Raw genomic sequence first — 25355 nt, 5'->3', positions numbered from 1 at the left:
TGGCACCAGAGAGGAGGGGAAAATGTACTTTTTTACCTTCAGTAGCTCACACCTTGTCTAGAAAGGAAAAATTAGCTTTCTATAAATTCTTGCATGAAATTAAAGTGCCAGAAGGATATTCTTCAAATTCCAATAACCTCATATCCATGAAAGACCTTAAACTAATAGGTCTCAAGACTCATAATTGTCATATCATCATGAAAAATTTGTTGCCGGTAGGTATACGATTCATTTTGCCGAAAAAGGTGTGAGCCATGATTATCAAATTTTGTTTCTTCTTTAAAGCAATTTGTAGCAAGGTGATTGACTTAGAGAAATTGCCAAAGCTAGAACATGAAATAGCTAAGATTTTAAGCAAGCTTGAAATGTATTTTCCACCTTCGTTCTTCGACATCATGGTCCATTTATCATTTTACTTGGTTAGAGAGATAAAATTGTGTGGTCTCGCTTATTTAAGATAGATGTACCTAGTAGAGAGTTGCTTGAAGGTATTAAAAGCATATGTAAAAAAATCAAAGTTAGCCTGAATGGTGTATTGTTGAGAGGTACATTATGGAAGAAGCAGTTAAATTATACATTAGATATCTCTTTAATGTGGATGCCATTTAGTTACCAAAGTACTCAAAGGACACTATAGGTGAATAAGGTAGAATCATTGGGAAGAAACTCATTAGCATAGATAAGACACAATGAGAGCAAGTTCACTTGTATGTTTTACACAACACTGCAGAAGTTGAGCCATATGTCAAAGAACATAAGGCAATAGTTAAGATTCAGAATAAGGGTAAGAATGAAACTTGGCTAAAAATATATCACAACTAGCATTTTATATATTGGTTTAGAGCTCGCATCTCTGATGAGTCCCACCCATAAAAAAGGTTGAGCTTTTTGGCTAGGGGTCCCGAATTTGAAGTATTTTCTTACACAGGTTATGTAATTAATGACTTTACATTTTATACTAAAAGTAAAGATGGTCGGAGCACTATGCAAAATAGTGGTACAACGCTTATAGCTTAATCAATACATGACTCTAGTTTTAAAGACAAGAACCTAATCTATGCGATGATGTCATATTTTGGGATTATAGAGCACCTTTGGGAATTGGATTATATCAAGTTTTGTGAACCTATCTTTTGTTACACATGGGTTGACAATAAAAATGGCTCTCAAATTGATGAGTAGGGTTTTATTCAAGTAGATCTTAATAAGGTGGCTCATAAAGATGAACCATTTATTTAGGCATCACAAGCTCGACAAGTGTTTTATATGTTAGATCCAGCGCATAAAAATTGATCGATTGTTCTTTTAACAAATAAAATAAGGAGAAATGAAGAGAATGAAGATTTCAATGTTGAAGATGACCATTTCATGGCAACATCATAGACATTTGATGTTTCAATCACGGATAATGCCTTTTATGTTAGAGAAGATCACACGAAAGGAATTTAGATTGATGAGGGATATGTAGAACACACAAAAGAAAAAAAAAACAAATCTTAATACTTGTAAGATCTTTCTTTAAATTTTATTTTATTTGTTAAAAATTTACTTTTAGTTGTTAAAAATTTACTTTTAGTTATTACAAATTTCCTTTTTTTTCTTTTAGGTAAATGGCTACCCTACCTGAGAAGAGTAGTGATGCTCCACCTATTGAAGAAAAAGCATTTAAAGAGGTTAAGCAAGGTAAAATTGTTATGAAAGTAGTGATACAGGCTCGAGCAGTTGGTCGTAAATTATTAATACATTAGAATGATAGCGGCTAACTAGTTAAATCTCCTCAGTTGATCAGTTATATAGGAGTCTTACCTCGTCATTATGTGCCCTGTTGCATTGCAGATTGGAGAAAGAAAAATGACCCACAGCTTAAAGAGGCAAAAAATAATATCTAGGAAGATCTGCGTATATGTTTTGACTTAGATGAGAGTAATAAGAATTACATCATGAGAAAAACAATATATGCTTATAGAAACTTTCAAGCTACTCTTACAACATATCATCTCAAAGATGTAAATGGAGAATTCAATCCTCATCCTCCTAAAATATATCCAGAGATCCAGCAAGAGCATTAGGATGAATTTATTAAAATACGTCGGCAGCCTGAATTTCAACAGATAAGCCAGGTTAATCACTCTAGAGCCACAAGTATTCCTGTTTAATATAGAGCAGTAAGAAAGAACTATCTAAATATTGAGCATAGTTTGGTAAGTTTCAATAAATATCGTCTATTAATATTACTTATATATATATATATAAGAAAGTATTTTTTAATCATTCTAATGTCTCCTTTAAATAGAAGGAGGAAGCTGGACCCATTGCTCCAATTTCTCGAGCTCTTATTTGGAAAACTACTCGAGAAGATAAAGAAGGAAAATTACCTTATGAGCACACTCAAAAAGTTTGGGAGGATTGTGTGAGTACTGATATTTTAGTATATTACTTTATTTATGTTTTCTACTTAATAATTAGTTTACAATTTATTCAACAAGAAGTACCATCACAATTAGTATCACAAGATGATGCGGGTGGACAAGTAGATGTCCTTGGTAGGACATTGGGAGCTCTAAAGGTCTCTAGTCGCGTTAGAGGAGTCAGATTGGTATTTCTCAGGGTACCTACTTTGGACATCGGTCTAAAATTTTTACCGAAGATGATTTAATGCAAGGATGGTGGAAATGGAGGCAAGAATGGAAAAAAAAAATTCAAGAGCATATAGAAAAGAGGTTTGAGCAAATGATTAGAATCGTAAATGTGCCACAAGCCAGTCCCAGTGATAAAGATAGTTGCTCATTCCATACTAAAAAAGATTTCCCTAAGGTTATACTTTTTCTTTATATTATTTTTTCTTTATTCCTAAATTATGTTTCAAATTTTCTTAAAATATTAATTTTTTAATTTTTAGGGTAAGTCTCAATGTTAATTATGGTTAGAATTACCACATTATCGTGTTGTGGTACTCAGATCAGTATATAATGATAATAGTATTATTATACTTTCTATACCACTACCTGCTAATCACTTAAAGGTAACAATAATTATTTCAATAAAAAATAATGCTGAGTTGCCAGTGCAAATAGAAGATGAGGATATATTCACAATTTTTGATGCTGTTCGAACTTATGTGGCTTAGCCTACAAAGCTCATTAAGTTACATCTATAATAATTGATGGTTTTTTAAAATTATTTATGTTTTCTTTTGGCCTTACCAATTAATTTTACATTTTATAGTATTCAAAATCTAAAGAAGTACTCCCTCCCTACTAAATTATAGGGCACTATTGAAGGAGTTTCTCCATCTCAAAATATAAGAAACTTTGAGTAGATTAAGGTTTCATTAAATGCATTAATTTCAATATTACCCTTTCTCTCTCTATAATTAATTTCCATCACTTCTCTTTTTAATATATTAAATGATGGGTATTTTGGGAAGTTTATATTTTTGTTTTAGAAAGATAAGGTTATTAAGTGTATTTAATAAGGTTTATTAATATGTGAGATTTTATGTAAAAGTGTCTTAAAATTTGGGATGGAGGGAGTAGTAAAGAAGCCAATCAAAGTGAAAGAAAAGCTGTAAAAAAGATCTACCTTTGTAAAAAAGATCTACCTTTGTAACTAAGGCAGGGAAAACTGACACAGAATCTACTCAACTAAAATATTCTCATCAAAATGCACTTGAAGTGATTATGCAGACAATATTTAAAAATAAGATCCGTAAGGTAGAATATAAAAAGGAGATTTATTGTGAAATGATTAGTGAAAAATTAGCAGCTGAAAATATTAATGAGATTTTGACCAAGGATTGGCTACAAACAACACAAATTAGTTTATATATCAGGTACTTTTTAAATTTTATTGTTTATTATGGTGTTTATTTAATATTAGTTGTGAATGATTCAATTTTTTTCATTTTAGGTACTTGTATCATACTTTTGTGGTGCAGGGCTCATTGATAACAAAATTTTCATTTATTAGCCCTCACAACATTAGTACCTATAGTGTTGAGTACCATTCTCAAAAGATTACTGATGCATTCAAAGCCAAAGACAAAGAAACATATTATGTTTAGCTCCTCCCAATCCAGGGTAAATTATTATTGTTATTTATCTTTAAATTTAGTTGATATTTTAGTTAATAAAATATTTTATTTTTTCAAGCAACATTGGATGCTTGTTTGTATCAATCCTTTCGTTCCTGTGATTTATTATCTTGACTCGTTAAGGGATAGTGACTTTAAGAACTACAAATCTATAAGGATATTATTTAATCAGTAAGTTTTTAGTTTTATACTCTTTATATATGTTTATCATAACAATTATCTTTTACTTAGTATGCTTAATCATTATAGGGCTGTAGCACATTATCGAGGTGGTGAAGGTCTCCCTTCAAACACCAAAAGGCTTGATCCTATTGAGTTTTATACATGAAAAAGAATAAAAGTTTGTATTATTTTCTTAATAAAACAAGTCGGTATGTATCTAAATGGTTGTTTGATTGATATTTTATATTTGTTATTCTAAATATGCTGTTCTGGATTAATGTAGAATTTTTAAAAAATTCTAAAACTTTCAAGCTATAGGGGAGACTCTGCTATATTTTCAACAGCAAATACTTATATTATATATATAACTTCATACCTAAAGTATTTTAAATTAAGTTGAAATTTGTTTCTACCGTATTTTGATAATAACATCTTTTATTATTTTATAAGTACCTACACAATTACAAGGTTAGGAGTGTGGATACTATGTTATAAAGTTTACAAGAGAAGTAATCACACAACAAAAGTTATCATTCCTGAAAATATAAGCCAAAAGCTTTGAAATTAAATTAGTATAATGTTAATTACTTCTATATTGCTTTCATATCTTGTGTAGTATTTTGTTAGAGTAAGATCCTTGCATTTTACTATGGAGGAAATAGAAGATTTAGTTGAAAAATAGTCAGAATATATTATTGACTGTTTGTGATAGGAAGTTAGATTTTAATGTTAGAAAAATACCAATAATTTTATTTGTTAGGCTTGAGATTGAACTAGCTAGTTAGGAAATTGAAATTTTTGTTTTCATTTCAAGTTCTTTTCTTGTATATAAATTTTTATGTTGATATTATTTTTACATTAGTTTTTGATATTAGGGTTAGTTATTTTAAAGAGACATAAAAGGAGAAATTCCAAAATTAAAGAATTCAAAAAAAAAAATTAACAGCCTACGGGACCACTCATAGTATGAGCTCTCCTGTAGAATAGGCATACAAGAGCACTCACTAATAGAGCGTTCTCATATATAGACATACAGGAGCACTTAGTTGAAGAGTGCTCTTGTATGTCTATTTACAGGAGCGCTCAAAGGAAGAGTGCTCTCGTATGTTGTCCTATAAGAATGCTTTTTCAATAAGCACTTTGGTATGACAACATACAGGAGCGCTCTATTGGTGAGCGATCTCATATGTTCTCCCGCAAGGCTATTTTATTCTTTAAATGCACGGGAGTGCTTTTCGAAAAGTGTTCTTGTATTTCATACATATAGGAGCACTTTATAAAAGCGCTCTTGTATATTCTAGAGTGCTCGATATCAGAGCACTTTTAAAACGCTTTCTAAGGCTAAAAAAAGCATTCTTATAAGCTTATTTTGTAGTAATGTCTCTCTTTATTTAATTTTCATCACCCTCTCTTTTCAGTTATTCAATATATTAAATGAAGGGTGTTTTTAGAAGTTTATACTTTTGTTTTAAAAAAATAATAAAGTTTATATATTAAGACTATCCATATTTAAAGTTTTTAATTTTTATTTTTTAAAATAAAAATTTATGAATATTATCAAAATTTTGATAAATCTACTTAGCGATTAATGTAATATGGACTATCTTAGAGATAATTATTCAAAGTATCACAATACTTAAAGTGACTTTGAAACTTTTGAGATAAAATTGCTTTTATAATCAAAATTACGTTTTGAACAAACTTAGCTAATTATCCATTACTATACATACACATACAATTCAAATCACTTATAATCTAAAGTCTAAACCACTACTACAAAATAAGTTTACAGGAGCGCTTTTTTTTTACTTTAGGGAGCGCTTTTGAAGCGCTCTCGTATCGAGCGCTCTGAAATGAATAGGAGCGCTTAAAAAAAGCGCTCCTGTATATACGCTATACGGGAGCGCTTTTCGAAAAGCGCTCCTGTAAGGGATCTACATACGGGAGCGCTCTTTACAAGAGCGCTCCCGTATGCAACCATTCCGGAGCGCTTTTATAAAGAGCGCTCCCGTATGAACCATATAGGATCGCTCTATGGAAGAGCGCTCCTGTATGTTACTTTACAGGAGCGCTTTTCAAATGAGCGCTCCCGTATATTACTTTAATTTTTTTTAAATCAGATTTTTTGAAATTTCTCCTTTTACGTCTCTTTAATAATGACAAATCATAATATCAAAAACTAATTTAAAAATAATATTAACATAAAAATTTATATACAAGAAAAGAATTTGAAACTGATACAAAAATTTCAGTTTCCTAACTAACCTAGTTTAATTTCTAACAAGCCTAACAAATGAAACTATTGTTATTTTTCTAACATTGAGATCTAACTTCCTATCACAAACAGTCAATAATATATTCTGACAACTCTTCAACTAAATCTTCTATTTGCTCCATAGTAAAATACGAACATCTTACTCCAACAAAATACTACACAAGATATGAAAGCAATATATAAGGAATTAACATTATATCAACTTAATTTTAAAGTTTTTGACTTACATTTTCAGGAATGATCAACTCTTATTGTGTGATTACTTCTCTCATAAACTTCATAACATAGTATCCACACTCCCAACCTTGTAATTGTGTAGGTACCTATAAAACAATAAAAGATGTCATTATCAAAATATGGTGGAAATAAATTCTAACTTAATTTAAAATACTTCAGCGATGAAGTTATATATATGAATCATTTCATCAAGACGGTCAACATCATATGTCCCACTATCACGATCAAATGTTGAGTAGCTCGCACTATCCCTCTAATCATTTGCATCATTCCTTGTCTTCCCATGCATGGTCCAACAAGTATAAGTTGGATCAATCCCATTACAGATTAAATGATCTTTCAATTCTATTGGCTTTACTCTTTTTCCATAGCAACATTTCAAACAAGGACATATGACTCCAAGGGGGTCTTGATCACAACAAAATGCAAATTCAATGAATTCATCCACACCATCCCAATATTCTCTAGATAGTTGATTAGCCGACATCCACTTATGATCCATATCACTAATATGATTATCAAAATTCAATAAACAAAAGACTTAGATTTCTATAAAAAAAATTCAACAACATCTTCCTTAAAAGAAGAACCTCCCAAATGATCAAACAATCAAATTCCACAACACAATACATTTAAACTCAAAAAATTAATTCATCCAAATAAAAATTTAGTAGCATAATGCATCTAAATTCTGTCAATCAATTGTAATTTAATTAATAACAATAATCTCCCTTAAAAGTATATTTCATAAATAAAATAAAAATGTTCAAGTAGTTTCCTCAACTTTAATCTAATTATTAACAACAAATACTCCATAATTCTAATATAAATAACTCCAATTCATATATTATCTATAATATTGATTATTAAAAAAATATATATGAAATTTATTCTCAAATATATATAAATATATCAATATATTACATTATAAATTAATTATTAAAAAAATACCTTCACAGTGTAGTCTTCACGGCAGAAAACGGAAGTCTTCACGGCAGTAGCGGAGGTCTTTGCAGCGTTGCTTCCTCAGCTGTACAGCAATGACACACGGCTACAACGGAGGTCTTCGCGGTGTCGCTTCCTCCGGTGTACAGCAGCCGCACAAATCTGAAACAGCAATGTAGATCTAGAATAGTGATGCAGGAGATGGCGGTGACGGCGACGGCAGCGCAAAAACAGAGACAGATGGCGCGACATGACACAGAAATGAACAGCGATGAACACTAATCTGCAACAATGAACAGCAGCAGACGATGATTTGGAACAGCGAACAGTGGCGAACGACGATCTGGAACAGCGAACAGCGGCGGACGACGATCTGGAACAGTGAACAGCGACAGAAGATAGACTGATACAGCGATGATCTAGAACTCGTTGGGAACGCACAACCTCAGCAAATGAAAGAGAGGTTTGAAAGAAACTCATAAATAGGGAAAAGAAAACTGACGGGAGGCAGAGATATAAAAGACCACCTCTTCCGGAGCGCTCTTCAAAGAGCGCTCCGGAAGATCTCTCTTTCGGAGTGCTCTTTGACGAGCGCTTCGGAAGAACAACTCTTTCGGAGCGCTCATTAAAAGAGCGCTCCGAAAGATGAGCTCTTTCGGAGCGCTCATTCCAAGAGCACTCCGAAAGAGTTGATCTTCCGGAGCGCTCTTCAAAAAGCGCTCCGGAAGATAGTCTTCCGGAGCACTTAACTACGAGCGCTCCCGAAGGTCTTTTTAAATTTTTTATAATATTCTATTTTTATTAATTAGGAGCATTATCTTATTGAAAAGCCCTGACATACAGGAGCGCTTTTCTAAAAAAGCGCTCCGGTAAATTCCGTATTTACATTTTAGAGCGCTTTTTAAAGAAGCGCTCCTAAATACCCGCTCCTAAAGATATATTCTGTAGTAGTGAACTCAATGCAACTATTTTATGTCGTAAAGTGTAAACAATCTGCTTAACAGAATCAAAGCCTTGGGCTGGGAACATTTTGCGCTCCGGGAGCTGTGGGAATCTCCAACGACAAGCAATCTTTGTAATATTGTATTGTATCTTTCCTGTTCCTCAATACAAACATAAATAAATAAAATCAATAATAAAGAGAAAGAAATAGTTACCTCATAAAAAGATTATAAAAAAAAAACTTGAATAACCTATCACATTCAAGTCCACAAAGAATCTCCTTTATGAAAAGGTTGTTAGAACTTGAACCCACTGGCCGGTTCAATTGATCTGACCGACTTATGATCCAGTCTAATGAACCTTCAGAATTAGGAAGAAAGTGAACGGGATAGAACTAGTTTTTTTTTTTTTTATAAAAAAATCTTAATATTCCAATTTCCCATACTATGTTATTTTATGCTTTTTACTTGTCCTGTGGTTGGGTTTTTTTTAATTTATATTTTAAAAAAGAAATGTATTTTTAAGTCAAATTGCAATTGTTTGCTTTCCTTTAGCCAAATAAATCACAGTCGCTTTCTGAATGCTAGGGACGTCTGACGATATACAAATTACAAATACAATTGATGATAAACTTTGCAAAACACTTAATTAAACATGCTGTACTGTGTAAAGTTAGAGAATAAATATGGTATTTTTTTATTGCTAATGTGATAGTTTTTATGTTATATTTTGATATTTTATCTAATTAATAATAACATTTTACTACAAAAAACAACAATGCTACTTTCAACCATATAAAATCAATGATAATGGCTTTACACAGATTCATAAAAATAGAATTTTTTATATCTGACCGTTTAATACCTTTAATTAATTTTACTCTTTTTTTTGCAATAATTTTTTCCACAATTTTATTATTTTTTCAATTCTCTATTTAAAATAGTTAGCATATCATTAAAATATATTAATTCAATCACGGTGAATCATGATACATCAGCATTGTTTCAATTGATTCAATATTATTAAGGTTTAAATGGCAAAAACATCCTGAAATTTTTTTCTCCAAGAGCGCTTGACATCATAAATTTTTTTTAAAGTATTTTTGTCTTGAAAGTTCATTTTGCAGGGCCGTGTAAATTAATTCATTTTTTATTTTGATTTCTGGCTTCGTGCATAGTTGCAGATGGAAGAAATTCTCATTATTCATTTTTGATTTTGTTCTACTTTTAAATCTGTGGTTCTTGACTTCTCGCTTAGGTTTGTGCGGCATTCAGATCTTCTTCATTCTTACTTCGACCTTACTCTAGTTAAGTCTGATTGTCTATGAAATGCGATTTCTGGGTGATTGTACTATGCCTCTATCCAATATTCTTTCTCTGGTTAAGTTTTCGAACATTAACATCTTGTTGATGCAACCCCAATAATGCAATTCATTATGACTTAGAACTTGAATATTGCTCGATGATTTTATCTGGATATGGTTTTGGGTTTATCAGAAAGACAGAGGAGAACATGTGGGGGAGAAGAAGACTGAGGAGGAATTATGAATTTGGGTTTGAGATCTGGGTCTAAATATGGGTTTTTTGTGTATAGATTTGGCGGAAGAAAATTGAGGAAGAAAGATGAAGAAGAGCAGGAGAGGTGACATGGCAATAATAATGAAAAAAATTCTCGTGCGTGGACATCAAAGTCGCAGTCCGGCAAGGGTAACGGTGGGGTGACTTTTCAAAGTTAACAGTGAAAGTAGTTAAAGGGTAACGGTGGAGCGACATTGTACCAAAATAAAAAATATTAGTGGTAATATTATATCAAAAAATACTTAAGGACATGGCCATATGGGGTGCGCCGGGTTGGAAACATTTAGGGCAATTTTGTACCTTAACTCTTTTATAAATATTACCATAAGTATTTATATTGTAATATGCATGTGCGTGTATATATATATATATATATATCATATATACTAAATAAGTATACAAGTCTATAAAATGAATAGGATAAGAAAGAATCTAGTTGTTAAGGGCCTTCGAGAATGCACAGCCAAATGGTATCCTATGAATAAATGATATAACAACAATTTAATTTAACGAAATGATAAAGGACGATGCTTCTCTTGCGCTCGCGGTGGTCCTCCGCCGTAACATGTTTGCTTCGCAGGACCACGATCAGAATCTGAATGCTTATATTTTTAAACGCGCACACACACGACATATTTTTTAAAAGGTGAAAAAAATAATCGTATGATCAATAAAAATAAATAATTTAATTTAATACTTCAACCTGATGAAGAAGAGAATTTTTAATATTCCATAACAGCAATCACCTACGTATAATTAATTGTCTACTACCAACACTTTTCTTACTTATTTATGAATTTAAACGTGCTATGTATATTATACACACCCTATAATCCCCCACATCATCTGCCGGCCAATCTTATCGTTTCCTCGTTTTTATTTAAAAATAATAAAATTTTTAGTCCCTCAAGTTTTTTTTCAATTATGGACTTGGTCCTACAACCTAAGTTTAATTTTTATTAAATTGATCTCTTAAGTTTACTTTAATTATCAATTTAGTCTTTATTATTTAAAAAGAATGTATTATTGTTAAAATCTGTTGACACGGAAAGTGAAATATTAATAGTAGCCATATAAATTAATGAAAAAAAGTGTAATTATTTAGATAGACAAAAAACATGCTCAAAAATTTTAAAAAAAAAACCAAAGAGTAAAATGCAGAAAAACAGACTATATTGATCAAAATTAAATTGATTTAATGGCTAGCTAATTTATTCTCATTTAGTTATATATACATATCAAGTCATTAACATATTTTACACATTAAATTAGTTTGAGAATTGATTTTTGTTTTAAAACTTAAAGGATGAACATAATAATTTAAAAAAAATGTATGAGACCAAATCAATAAAAAAGAAATTTAAGGGATTAAATCAATAACTGAGGTAAATTTGATATATTAAAAGTTCTGTTATCCCCTTTTTGTTTAAAATACAGATAATAAAAAGTTTGTTATTAAAAAAACAGACAGAATTGCAAGTTTACAACTTTGGATTAAATAACACTCATTAAAAATTCATAACCATTAACAAGTATGGAAAACAGTAACAGAAAAAAAAAAAGAAAAAAGAAAGAAAGAAAGGTATCGCTATCTGGCTCATATTTAATACCATCAGATCAAACAACACAAATCACTAAACAACTACACTGTCCTCATCATGATATAGAGTATATTTTAAACGTCTTACTTAGTTTAAAATATAAAATAGTGAGTAATTCTTATAATTAATTTTTCAGCTATGTCCTTATTTTTTTTATTATTCTTTTTGAAAAAATATTCATTAAAATTTTAATTATCATTATTAAAGCACTTATATAGGGTATTTAATAAGAGTAAAATTGAAAAGATATAATTTTTTTTTAAGAAATTAAGATTTCAACTAATATTTTTAAGAATTAGTTATTGATATCTTATATTTTGATCTGAAGGAAGTAATTCATAAAAATTTGCAACATTGTCATAAATGATGTGTGTTGGTGTATTGTATATATAAACTCCTGCCACAAAGCACTTTCAACTATTTTATTAGATCAACAAAGGAATGACAATTAACTTATTAAACATGACTTAAAATGAAAACTTTTTTTTAACTTTATCCCTATTAAAAATAGGAAGAGAGAAATACATAATATATGATGAGTCATAAAATTAAAACTAAAATAGGAGTAAAATTGGAAAATGATAATAAATAATATTCCACATGTCTTTTATTAAAGACCAAAGAATTATTCTAAAAAGTGTCTTATAATAAAGACCAAAGAAAATATGTCAACAACTTGAAATCACAACAACGGGGATTAAATTTAGTGAAAAAAGCTAGTCTCTTACAACATGATGATCTATTTTCAAACCCCTTCTAAAAGAGAAGTCACATTTAGTGCTTGACCATTTTGCAAAAAGAATTGCCTCATGTACGCAACAAAAAGTATCTTGACATTTAATTGAAATTAAGTCAGGCCTATATTTTTATTCCGATCATTAATTATTAATTTCAGCAACAGGAGTAAAGTGTGAGCAGAGAACTTCAAAATAGAGGGTGGCAAGTACGAGATTATTGTAACACACCAAATTTTTTTTTTAAAAAATAATTTAACTCAACCATAGTTGGGTTACAGCCACCCAACACATTTTTATATCAATAATTTCAATATAAAATATTTTATAATTAGCTTCAACTCACACACTATAACATTTCAGATAACTTTTTACCTCCCACATGATATTAGGCTAAATCACATTTGTCCATCCTTATACTTCCAACAAGTAACTAAATCACATTTGTCCATCCTTATACTCCCAATAAGTAAAATAAGTAATTTAGTCAATTTTCAACACAAGCCAGTTATTTGGCCTTATAATCATGCCAATTTAATCAATTCAAAGTAAACCAAATATTAAAATTATAGTCATCCAAATTGTACCAAAAATAAAAATAGTTTGAAAGGCATGATTACATTTATATATTCATATAATTGACAATAAACAAAAAGCCCTAATATTGGCAATATAACACATTATAAATCATAAATTAAATACCCAAAAGAGACAGTGGATTTATACCATTAAGCCTCCGGGACTCCTCCACGTGTCACTCGTGGCTCTTCTCCTGAAAATTGTTAACCACATAATGAGACTCAAAAGTCCTAGTAACCAAAGCCAATTTATAATAGTGTATACAAACAGTTAAGTGTGTGCTTACTAAGTGATAATTAAAAATAATATAATTCCAACAAATATAAGAAATATTACAATACACACAAACAATCATCCTTATATCCCTCCATTTACCTCGAGCCGTAGCCCTCACTCGGTGCTAAATTACCCGGCCAAAGGTAGATTAGCTCGAGCCCTTACAAACCACCTATTGAGCTCCAATAGGGGCGTACCACGTGGCACATAAATACAAGAATAATAGCAAGTCTCCCAACACCTCCCACAATAATTAAATAAATTCATAATAATATTGTACAATTATACAATATTACAAAATTCATAATTTTCTCAATAATCACCCAATTAACATGAAGTAACACTAATCACAAATTAAAAGCATGGTTACCTTGTGGCTTTTTCAATAAATTATTCCTTAAAATTTCTCTCTCACCACAATCTTCACCAGTAATACAATCTACAAATAACATATTATTTATAAATATTAGTTTCAATTTTTGAAACTAATAAAATAATTCTAATAATAGAATTAAAAATATAACATAATTCCTAATCTCAATCTTAATACAAATCTATAGTTAATACTATTAAGTAAAATTTTTAACTCCTCTTTTAATTATCAATAAACATTAATAATCTAAAAATCAACTTCTAAACTAATTTCTATTATCAAAATTTTCTTTTATTTCATAAATTCGTACCTAAAATACCCAAAAATTAAAAATTGAGTCTCTAGCTTAGAATCATAATCCTATAACCATAATAATTTATTTCTCATCCCAAATAATCATCTAAGCCTCAATAAATCAACATATATTTTCAGATCTAGTTTAGAATTTAATCCATAAGCCACAAATTCAAAGATCATCAATAAATTTATACTCTAGAACATTTATTATACTACTGACAACCTCAAAAATCATATTTATTCAACATAAATTCATCCCTCTTCCAGATCTTAAATTTTCTACCATTACAAACTCAGAAACCAAAGAAGAAGGATGACTAAGAAAAATTTTTAGAACACTTACTTAATCTTGAAAAGCTTAAAATCACACCCTAAATATCCTATTAAAAACTCTTACCTTAAAAATTTAGATATTTCGCACCGGTGACTCGCTTCTCTCCGCCTCAGCTCGCGCGCAGGAAAAGAATTGAAGAAATAAAAGGAAACGGGTGAGTTTTATAAAAATTCAGTGGGTCCCACATATTTTTTTTATTTCTTCTTTTCTCTCTCTCCCTTTTTTATTATTATTATTATATATACATAATGATTGCAGCACGCGGCACTGAAAGCGTTCTTCTTCTTCTTCTTCCCTTTTTTTTTACACCTTTTCTTTTCTTTTTTTTTATAATAATAATAATTTAATAATATTTTTAATTAATTAATTAATAATTTTTTTAAAAAAATTAATTTAAAATTATATCCTAAGTTAGATTTAATAATTATTTTCTACTAATTTGCTTACTTCTAAATATTTTTTTTTTAAATTTCTATTAACCAAAATTAACTATTAAAATTTAAATAGAGATGTTACAATTATCAACATAGCATTCCTCAATGTCTTCGGCAATGGACAGACTCCAGTCATCAACCTCTCAGGACATTGTTCTGCATCCTGGGGCGTTCCTTGTACTAAATATGCCTCCCAAATAGCCACATGCCAAAGCCTTGGCATCAAAATCTTCCTTTCTCTCGGAGGAGCCTCTGGGCAATATAGCCTTTCTTCATCTGAAGACGCCAAGGAGTTTGCAGACCACCTTTGGACCTACTACCTCAGTGGCCAAAGTTCAGGTCTACTTGGTCTCCTCGCTTTAGATGGCATCGATTTTGACATCGAACAAGCCAGCAGAAACTTGTATTGGGATGATCTTGCGGAAGAGCTTCACGCTTATAGCCAAATAAAGAAGTTTTACTTGTCAGCCGCACCACAATGCCATTTCCCAGATTACTCCTTAAACACGGCCATTGAAACTCGGGTATTTGACTACATCTTGGTCCAGTTCTACAACAACCTTCAGTGCGAGTGCACGGATGATGGGGACACTCAGAAACTTATAGATTCATGGAACCAATGGACCAACACCTTCACTGCCACCAAGTTCTATGTTGGCCTCCCGGCGTCTCCGAAAGTAAATGGTACTGCTGGTGGTTGTGTCCTAATCGATAAGCTCAACAATGAGATTCTTCCTCAAGTAGAAACATCTCCCAAGTTTGGTGGTGATGTTATGGAGTAGGCACTATGATTATATATCTGGGTACAGCAATCAGATTGTATGCACTAACCCTGAAGCCTTTACTATCGTACGTGCGCCGTTGGTTGCCTTGACGAAATCTGCATTGGAGGTTCTGTATCGCCTTTTATCGTACTTCCAGTCATGTATGGAATAAGTTGTAGGAGGCCGGTGCCCTCCATCTCTAAGTGAAGACAGCATGATTCTAGTCATGTTATCATCATTAATAAATAAAAACTTTCTTTGAGAAAGTGAACGTTATATGGAAGATGGGAGAGAGAAAAGATGAGAAAATGAAGAGGAATTCTATTCCAAAAATAAAGTTAATTATTAAAAATAATGACATATCATATTTTATTTGATTGAAATACAATATAGCATATATTTTTAGGAAAATAGCATCCAAGGATCACTGTGTAAAATTTACATATCACAAGGACCAAATGATTTGATAATAGCACTGCAGTACTCTACTCCTTTTGACATATTAATTCCATAGGTAAAAAGATTAAAATTCCTTTCATAGTTAAAAAAAAAAAAGAAACCTCCACCGTTACCGGCCGTCAGAGGTGAGGTTGCCGGAGCCTTGCTATCGACAGGGTTGCCGACGGTCAGTTGTTGGAGCTTTGGCACCAACAACATTTTATTTGAGAAATGAGTTTTTGGGTGGTCAAGGATGGATTTGATCCAATGAGGTGGCCATCAAGCTCTTTAATATATATATATATATATATGACAAAAACATTATAAGTGATAAATCAAGCACAAAATTACTTTCATGTAATAACTTAATATGTGTGGTTAATTTTTGAACAAAATTTATTATTTTATAAATGTCACTTATTAATCTAACATAGACAATTACAAATTGGGGGTTTTAAATTTTTACTTATTTTACTTGTTAAACATCCAAATACATTGTTGTCAATCACGAATAGATGGTTGTCAAGATGAAATGGATACTTGTCAATGAATGACTAATACGTACAGCAAAACCCTTTCTATTATTTTTTTCTAACTTGTTAAGACCTTAATAGATTTTTATTAATTTTAAATGAATTGTTGTTATTTTACAAATGTTACTTGTTAATCTAACATGAACAATTATAAATTGGGGGCTTTAAAACTTCACTCATTTTACTTAATAAACGTCTCAATGTGTTGTTATCAATTACGAATAGATTGTTGTCAAAATCAAATAAATATTTGTTAGAAACTTTTACTTATTAGTGAATGACTAACATGTACTGACCCTTCCTATCAATTTTTCTAACAAGTTCCCATTTACTTTTAACAACAACTTATTCATGATTGATAACAATACATTGGAATGTTTAACAAGTAAAATGAGTGAAGTTTTGAAGCCCCTAATTTGTAATTGTCCATGTTAGATTAACAAAGTGACATTTATAAAATAATAATAATTTATTTAAAATTAACAAGAATCTATTAGGGTTTTAACAAGTTGGAAAAAAATGATAGGAAAGGTTTAATTATACATGTTAGTCATTTACTAACAAGTATTCGTTTGATTTTGACAATCACCTATTCGTGATTGACAATAACATATTAGGACGTTTAATAAGTAAAATGAGTAAAGTTTTGAAACCTTTAATTTATAATTGTCCATGTCAGATTAACAAGTGACAATCGTAAAATAACAAATTCCGTTTCAGAAATTAACAACATATATTAGGTTATTGCATGGAAGCAATTTTGTGCTTGGTTTACTACTTATAATTTTTTTACTATATATATATTAAAGGGCTTGGCCATCAAGCTTTTTAGGTGGCCAAAGATCATGGGATCAAACCTACCATTCACCACCTAAAAACTTAGTTCTCAAATAAAATGTTGCTGGTGCTGGGCGACCTCATCAGCAGCAAGGCTCCAACAACCTTGCTATCGATGGTGGTTTGACGGCTAGCGCCGGCGACGGTAGAGGTTTCTTTTGTTTTGTTTTTTAATTATGAGAAGCATTTTAGTCTTTTTGCTTATGAAATTAACATGTTAGAAAGGTCAGAAGACTACAGTGCTATTATTAAATCATTTGGTCTTTGTGGGATATAAATTTTATGTAGTGGTTCTTGAATTCTATTTTCCCTATATTTTTACTAGACAAAATGCGAATAACAAGATGCATTGAGTTCATACAAGAATTTCTTTTATGAAATAGTAAGTTTATAGATAATAATTTTTTATATTAGGAAATCAAAAACAAAATGGTGATAATAACTTAAGGAAAAGAAATAGAAAAGAAAATGAGGAAAAAGAATAGTGGAAGATTTTAAAAGATTATTCCCTTTGTGGGTGTGCATGAGTTACAGGTGTTTCGGAGGATGGAAGTGGGACAGGGCAGTGGCAAGGAAAAAGAAGCTCTAGAGAAGTGCCTCTCAATTGGGATAGAAAGAAGAAAGATCGTTAGTTGGAAGGTTGGAAACAGACAAAAATCTGAATAAAGGAGTTGTGGTGTCCATGATCAAAAAGGGTTAGGGGTTGATAAAGAAGTCGAATTTCACGATGTGGATAAGAACGCATTTACCTTCCGTTTCTACAAGGTGGAGGACTACAGTAGATTGGCTAAAGGCAGACCGTAGTCAATACAGGGGTTCTTACTTAATCTATAATACTGGGACAATTATTTGATTTATGAGGATGTGGATTTCACCCGTGTTCTTTTTTGGGTTGAAGTTCCATGGACTCCCACATGGTGCATTTGATCGTGAGAATGCTATGGTACTAGGAAGCGGAGTGGGTGAGTTGGTCATATTCGAAAATCCCGTGATGGATGGGAAACTATCCAGGACTTTCATCCGGACTAGAGTGTTGGTGGACCTGGAAAAACTTTTGGTTAATGGATTTTGGATCCTAAGACCAAAGCGAAAGCCAGTGTGCATGGATTAATGTTCGGCATGGAAGATTACATATTTTCTGCTATAAATGTGGCAGAATTGGTCACGATGGGAGGATATTCCTGTATGACTGATGAAATGATAGATGATTATGATGATGAAGAGGAGTATGGCAGTTGGCTGGGAGTGTCACATGTTCGAACAAATGAAGGAGCGGTGGTGGTTTGCAAGCCGAGATGGATTGAAGCTAACATGATAAAAAAATGGCCACCTTGAGGACGACGGTGATCAGCAGAGGAAGGGAGGAGAGACGAAGAAGCACAATAAAGGAAAGGGTAAGAATTAGGGCGAGAATAGCGGATCTAGCAAAATCAGTGGGATTCATGCAGATAACGGTTAAGGAAAAATTAATAACAATAATTAGGAAGGGTTGAAGAACGGAGGTATGATGAGGGATGAGGACAAAGTCAATGATCTTATGTGGCATAGTGATCCTGAAAGTTATACGGAACAGCCCATTGTGATTCATTAAGTAGAAGCCCAATCCCTAAAAGAGCCGAATTAGGCTTGTGTGAGTCCTCTAGCCCATCAAATCAAACATGCTAACATTGATTACTTTCGGATGGAGAGGATGAAAATGAAAAGGCCTTGGTACCTATGATGGGCTTGTCTCCTGTGTCTGAGGTAACTTTTGGGCTAAAAAAATTGCGCTAAAGCATTCAATTCACTACAATAAAAAAAGCATTTTGGAGCATTTCGTTTGTTCTTTAAGGGTGTTTGGAAACAAGAGTATCTGAAATGGCACCAAAAAGCTGAGCTCTTGTATATACGAGAGTGTTTTAAAAAAATGCTCTTGTAGGCCTATTTTATGGGAGCTTTTTTCATTAGAAAAAGCTCTTATAGGCCTACTTTAGAGTTTTTTTATTTTAAACTAGAGGGGTAGTTTGGATTTTTGATTTTAAAAATTAATATCAATCAATGATCAAGTGATTGCAGTGCAATTTTCAAGTCGATTGATCCTTGAATGATATTAATTTTTCTCAATGGTCCTTCAATGTTATTTTCCCTTCCTTTACATTGTTTGTTTTCTTTTGTTATATGGGTAATACTTTTGTACCTCCTAAGGTGGGTTGCATCCTAGGAGGGGAGAATGGGGAGAAAACAATGATTACTTCAGTAAAAATTGAAAGTGAATCCATCTATTTTGGAGAAGTCGAGGTTTAGGCTGCCATCTAAGTGGAAGCCACCAAGAAAAAGAAACCAATTGGTCTTTCAAAATGTAAAATAAATTAGTACATTGTATAACTTTGGGGGTCAGATTGATTAATTTAATCTTACAGGCTCTCATTGTGTTATCATTAGGTCTTCCCTTCTCAAGAAATTTAGTTTATAGTTACTAGTTCCAAGTTATTATGACTAGGAGTATAAGAGTTGAGTTGTATAGTGAAACATTAAAATGAGTATAGAGGCAATCAGAAAGATGGCAAAATGGAGAATAAATGTCATGAAGCATGTTTCACCCTCCCATAATAGGTAGACAAGTTCAAAGGCCAAGGGCAAATAATTAGTAATAGGAAAGAAGGTAGTGAGAATTATTGGGGAATCATTGTTGCAAGATAAACTCTAAGAGAAAGGGAAGATGCTATAGGGAATTAAGACAGAAAATTAGTGTAAACGTTAAAGTTTATAAGAATGAGTCTAATAGAAACGCGGCTACATAATAGGAATAGACTAAGATAAAAATAAATTAGTAAGATACATGACATGTGAAAACGTAGAAAGTTAGAGTGATAAGAATAAAGCGAGATCATAAAATCAAGAAGTGAAGGGAATCCTGAGTAGAAGGAATAGTGAATAATAAAAAGATTAATAATTATGAGAAACCCAAAGGTATTAGAGCCCTAGTAGGCATAAGGTGAAACTAGTTATTGACAGCAACAAATAGCCAGGTGACACCTAATTCCACCTTCAGTATGTTCCTCAACCATAAGTAATGGTTGTTTCTTTGATTAGTTAGGAAACCAGTCCAAGTTGGAATTCCTAGTTCTAGGAAAATGGTATGAAAAACGATGGCATACATTGAATTGTGTCACTAATTAGTTATAAGGAAAAAAAATAATCGCGTAATAGAGTTTGTGGTTATAGGTGACTCGACTTAGCTAATATTCTTACACATTTTATTAGAATTATTTTGATTTCTAGACACCCTCACTAATTTTTTTTAAAAAAACTTGGATCAATTAATCATAGGTCCCTATGTTTATTTTATTTTGATTTGCTGCGAAATTATTGGCTTAAGTTATAAGAAGCCTAATGACATGATTCTTTACTCCTTTTCTACTATGATAGGCTACACAAAGGAGTTTGCTCTTTTCCAATCTTAGAAGACGTAGACAGTTAATTGATTGTAAATTTACTATAAAATCAAATACTTTCAGCCTTTTTTGCTATGATTGCTATGAATATTATGTGAAAATGTTTTCAACCATAGTAAATTAGATTTTCTCTAAATATCATAGTAGAAGTAAGGGTAATTCTTTTTCTACCATCATAGTTAGGTTGTTCATTTTATATCATGGTAAGTAAATTCTTTTCTAACATGATATGGTTTAGTGTAAATATTGGGTTGGGGCTGTTTCACAGTGAATTCGATGTGTATGGTTTGGAAGCAACTTATCCTTGAAAACAGATGTCACCAACATAATAAATTTCAGCAAATGGTGGGAGGATATTTTCTCTTCAAATAGTAATATTACTGAGTTTGATATTTCATCCATTTATGAGCTGTTATGGCAAATATGGAGAGGAAGAAATGACAAAGTCTTCAATAGTAATGAGCCAAATCCTAGAAATGTCATAGAACGAGTGAAGATTAATACGATGGAATATTGGTGTGTTAAAGAATATAATTATGTCATCTGATTAGTGTCATGTGTGCTTTCATTATAAGTGGTTATACGGTTATTAGCTAGACACGTGTATATACTTTATCTTCTGTTCACCTTTTGTATATAAGAACTCTGTAGCACTTCTTATCATAATATACAAGAATACAAGAATTCCTTTTCTCTCTTTTCTCTGAACCTTAATATGGTATCAGAGCTTTCTTACTAACCATGGCGTCTGAATCCTCCAACTCCTCTAATGGTAAACTTGCCATAGTTGATGCGTCTAAGAATGGTGATGCTATTTCTTTTGCACACCACCTCACAGTGAAACTCAATGAGAAGAATTATCTTGTTTGGCAGCAGCAAGTCGAATCTGCAATTCGCGGCCATAATCTTCAGACTTTTATTGAGTCATCTCGTTCTCCTCAGCAATTTGCATCCGATGCCGATCTTCTATCCAGAGTTGTTTCATCAGCTTATCTGCAGTGGTATCGCCAGGATCAACTCTTGTTCTCATGGCTTCAATCCACTATCTCCGACAGCATCATGGCTTCAATACACATCAGAGGTAGACATAGTACGATGGTTTAGCTTTATTATCTCAAGCAAATTTACCTCTTAAATATTGGGAAGATGCTTTCCTCACTGCCACCTATGTTACAAATTTTCTCCCCTCTTCTGCCATAGCTAATTCAATTCCTTATACCAAACTTTTTAAGCAGTCTCCTAATTTTTCCTTTCTTCGTGTGTTTGGTTGTGCTTGCCTCTCTCTTCTTCGTCCTTATAACTCTCATAAATGTTCCTTTTGGTCTGAGCAATGCACCTTTTTAGGCTATAGTATGAGTCATCATGGCAATAAATGCCTATCTCCTAGTGGCTGTATCTATATCTTTAGAGATGTCCAATTTAATGAAACTTCCTTTCCCTTTCGTACTATATCCACCTCTACCTCTATACCATTGTTGTCTTCCTCTCCATCTGGTCTAATCCCTCTTATGCCTTCTACTTCTTCTAGCCTTTAATTATCTTCTCCTTCTTCTGGCCCTCTGATGTCTTTCACTTCTTCTGGTTCTTCACTACAGTCTCATTCTGTCCCACTGTCATCATCCCTGTCTGTTCCACCCAGTTTTAATCCTGCTTCAATGTCTTCTCCTGTTCCCTTATCTTGTTCTTCTATCTGCTGCTTCTCCTCCTCCTCCTTCTTTACCACCCAAAAATACTCATCCTATGGTCACTCGTTCTAAGAGAGGTATTTTCAAACCTAAAGTTTATCACACTTCTTCTTCTTTTACTGATCCTTATCTCGCCTTACAAGACCCACGATGGAAACAAGCCATGCTTGATGAATATAATGCCCTTATTCAAAATAAAACTTAATCTCTTGTTCCACCACCTTCTCATCATCCTGTGATAGGTTGCAAATGGGTACTTAGGCGAAAGGACAATCCAAATGGTACATTAAATAAATACAAAGCCAGCCTTATTGCCAAAGGTTTTCACCAAACCTATGGATTTGACTATACAGAAACATTCTCTCCAATAATTAAACCTACCACTATACGGACTGTTCTTACTCTTGCTCTTTCTCAATCTTGGTCTATTTCTCAAGTTGATGTTAACAATGCTTTCCTCAATGGCACCTTAGAAGAAGAGGTTTATATGCATCAACCTCCTGGCTTTGAATCTACTAATCCTCAACTGGTCTGCAAGTTGCATAAAAGTTTGTATGGTCTCAAACAAGCTCCTCGGGCTTGGTTTCATCATCTTGCTGATGCCTTACATAAGTTTGGATTTGTTCCTAGTCATTGTGATCCCTGTCTTTTTATTCGACACACTGCTATAGATTTAACATATGTCTTGGTATATGTTGATGACATACTCATTATTGGAAATTCTGCTAATTATGTTACCAATCTGAAACATTGGTTGAATTCTGAATTTTCTCTAAAAGATCTGGGTACTCTCAATTACTTTCTGGGCATTGAAGTAAAATCTCATGGTTCTGGTGTTTTATCTCCCTCACAACAAAAATACATCAAAGATATTCTAGCTAAAGTTGGGATGTTGAACTCAAAAGGAGTGGCCACACCCATGGTATCCTCTGCCAAACTCAGTAAATTTTCATTTCCAGAACCATTTTTCAATCCACAACTTTATCGATCTATTGTTGGGTATCTCCAATATGTCACTATCACAAGACCAGAACTTTCTTTCAGTGTCAATAAGGTATGCCAGTATATGTAGTGTCCTCTTATGTCTCATTGGCGTGCAGTCAAACGAATTATAAGGTATCTAAAAGGCACAATATCACATGGCCTATATTTTTGTTGTGAGAAAGCTTTAACTCTTCAAGGATTCTGTGATGCTGACTGGGGTAGTGATTCTGATGATCGTCGGTCAACCTCAGGTTCTTGCATTTTTCTTAGTGGCAACTTGATTTCTTGGTGTGCAAAGAAGCAATCCACTGTGGCAAGATCTAGTACTGAAGCTGAGTATAGAAGCCTTGCCAACGTCACAGCTGAACTTACCTGGCTTCAAAGCTTACTTACAGAACTGAAAGTACCAACAGCTCAACATAGTCCTCTAGTTTACTGTGATAATATCAGTGCTGTACAATTAGCCCATAATCCTGTCTTGCATCATCGAACCAAACATATAGAGCTAGATTTATTCTTTGTTGATGACAAAGTACTTCAAAAGAAAATCAAAGTTACCTGTGTTCCTTCTGCAGATCAAATTGCCGATATCTTTACTAAGCCATTATCTAGTGCAAGATTTCATACACTGAAGACTAAACTCAAAGTGTTTGATGTCAACCCACCTTGAGTTTACGGGAGGCTGTTAGAGAATATAATTATGTCATCTGATTAGTGTCATGTGTGCTGTCATTATAAGCGGTTATACGGTTATTAGCTAGACATGTGTATATACTTTATCTTCTATTCACCTTTTGTATATAAGAACTCTGTATCACTTCTTATCATAATATATAAGAATACAAGAATTCCTTTTTATCCTTTTCTCTCTTTTCTCTGAACCTTAATATGGTGTGCTAATTCCTTGGTTCTCAATGATGAATCAAAAGAGAATGGTGCTATGCGAAAACATTCTTGGACGCCCCTACAGCTAGCTGGCTTTTAGAAAATAAATTGCGATGGAGCTTTCCCACTGCACGGTAACGTGGCTGGTATTGGTTTGATTTGCAGAAATGATTCAGGGTATTTCGTATGGGCCGGGATTCTCTGATAAAGTAAAGTCTATATCAGCTTTTATGGCTAGGGCACTTGCTTTAAAAAGAGCACTAATGCTTGCAAGAGACCTGAGCTATGACAAAGTGGTCTTTGAAAGTGATTGTCAAAAGCTTGTAACTAGTATCAATCAAGGCCAATCTGATATGGGTGAATGGCGATGCAAAAGTAAGATAGCAAACATTCTAGTTCTCATGGCAACTAAAGCCAAGTTTTCCATATCCTTTGTACCATGCAAAGGTAATAGTGCAATTGATTTTTTAGCTGTTTCTACTGTTAAGGAAGTGAGTCCAGTTGGATGGGTGGACACCATCACCTCCTTTGTCTTCTATTCTGGCGAAAGATGCTTTGAGTTCTGATATGAACCACGATCTACTTGATGCTTCATCTGGTTGAGTTGGGGTTGGCTAATCTTATGCATCTTTATTGTTGCGTTTTTCTTTTCTTTGATTTAGCTCTTTGCTGTGTTTCATTTTCGTTTTTGCTTTTTGCTACTTCTCTTGACTTTTTCACTTTAAATGCTCTGTACTGTTTAGTTTGGCGTCTTTGCCTTTAATATTAATAGTAGTTTCCTTTGGCACAAAAAAAAGGAAGAAGAAGATTAAATTGAAAATTAGGAATATCTTGCTTTAATTATTATAATCTTTTATTTATTGAATATTGAATTGTATTCCCTCTGAGTTTTTCAATTCGTTGTAGCCTTTTTATCTGCCTCTATTTTTATCCCCT

General features: G+C 32.5%; 2 protein-coding genes across 2 annotated transcripts; both read left to right on the top strand.

The window, feature by feature from the left end:
* The first annotated feature begins 10197 nt into the window (after positions 1-10197).
* Positions 10198-15641, top strand: LOC129292456 (hevamine-A-like). Its single transcript, XM_054930006.1, has 2 exons — positions 10198-10295; positions 14933-15641. The coding sequence occupies exons 1-2, from the start codon at positions 10198-10200 to the stop codon at positions 15639-15641; spliced, it is 807 nt and encodes a 268-aa protein (XP_054785981.1).
* Positions 15642-21606: 5965 nt separating this feature from the next.
* On the top strand, positions 21607-24315 carry LOC129292455 (uncharacterized). The gene is made up of 2 exons (XM_054930005.1): positions 21607-21946; positions 24110-24315. Exons 1-2 carry the CDS (start codon positions 21607-21609, stop codon positions 24202-24204), a joined length of 435 nt encoding a protein of 144 aa, XP_054785980.1. The 3' UTR covers positions 24205-24315.
* Positions 24316-25355: the final 1040 nt, after the last annotated feature.

Source organism: Prosopis cineraria, unplaced genomic scaffold, assembly GCF_029017545.1.
Source record: "Prosopis cineraria cultivar Desert tree isolate PC_DT_omini unplaced genomic scaffold, ASM2901754v1 PC14, whole genome shotgun sequence".
In the NCBI taxonomy this organism is placed as follows: Eukaryota; Viridiplantae; Streptophyta; class Magnoliopsida; order Fabales; family Fabaceae; genus Prosopis; species Prosopis cineraria.
Note: the sequence above shows the minus strand (reverse complement) of the source record. Positions and strands in the feature narration are given on the sequence as shown.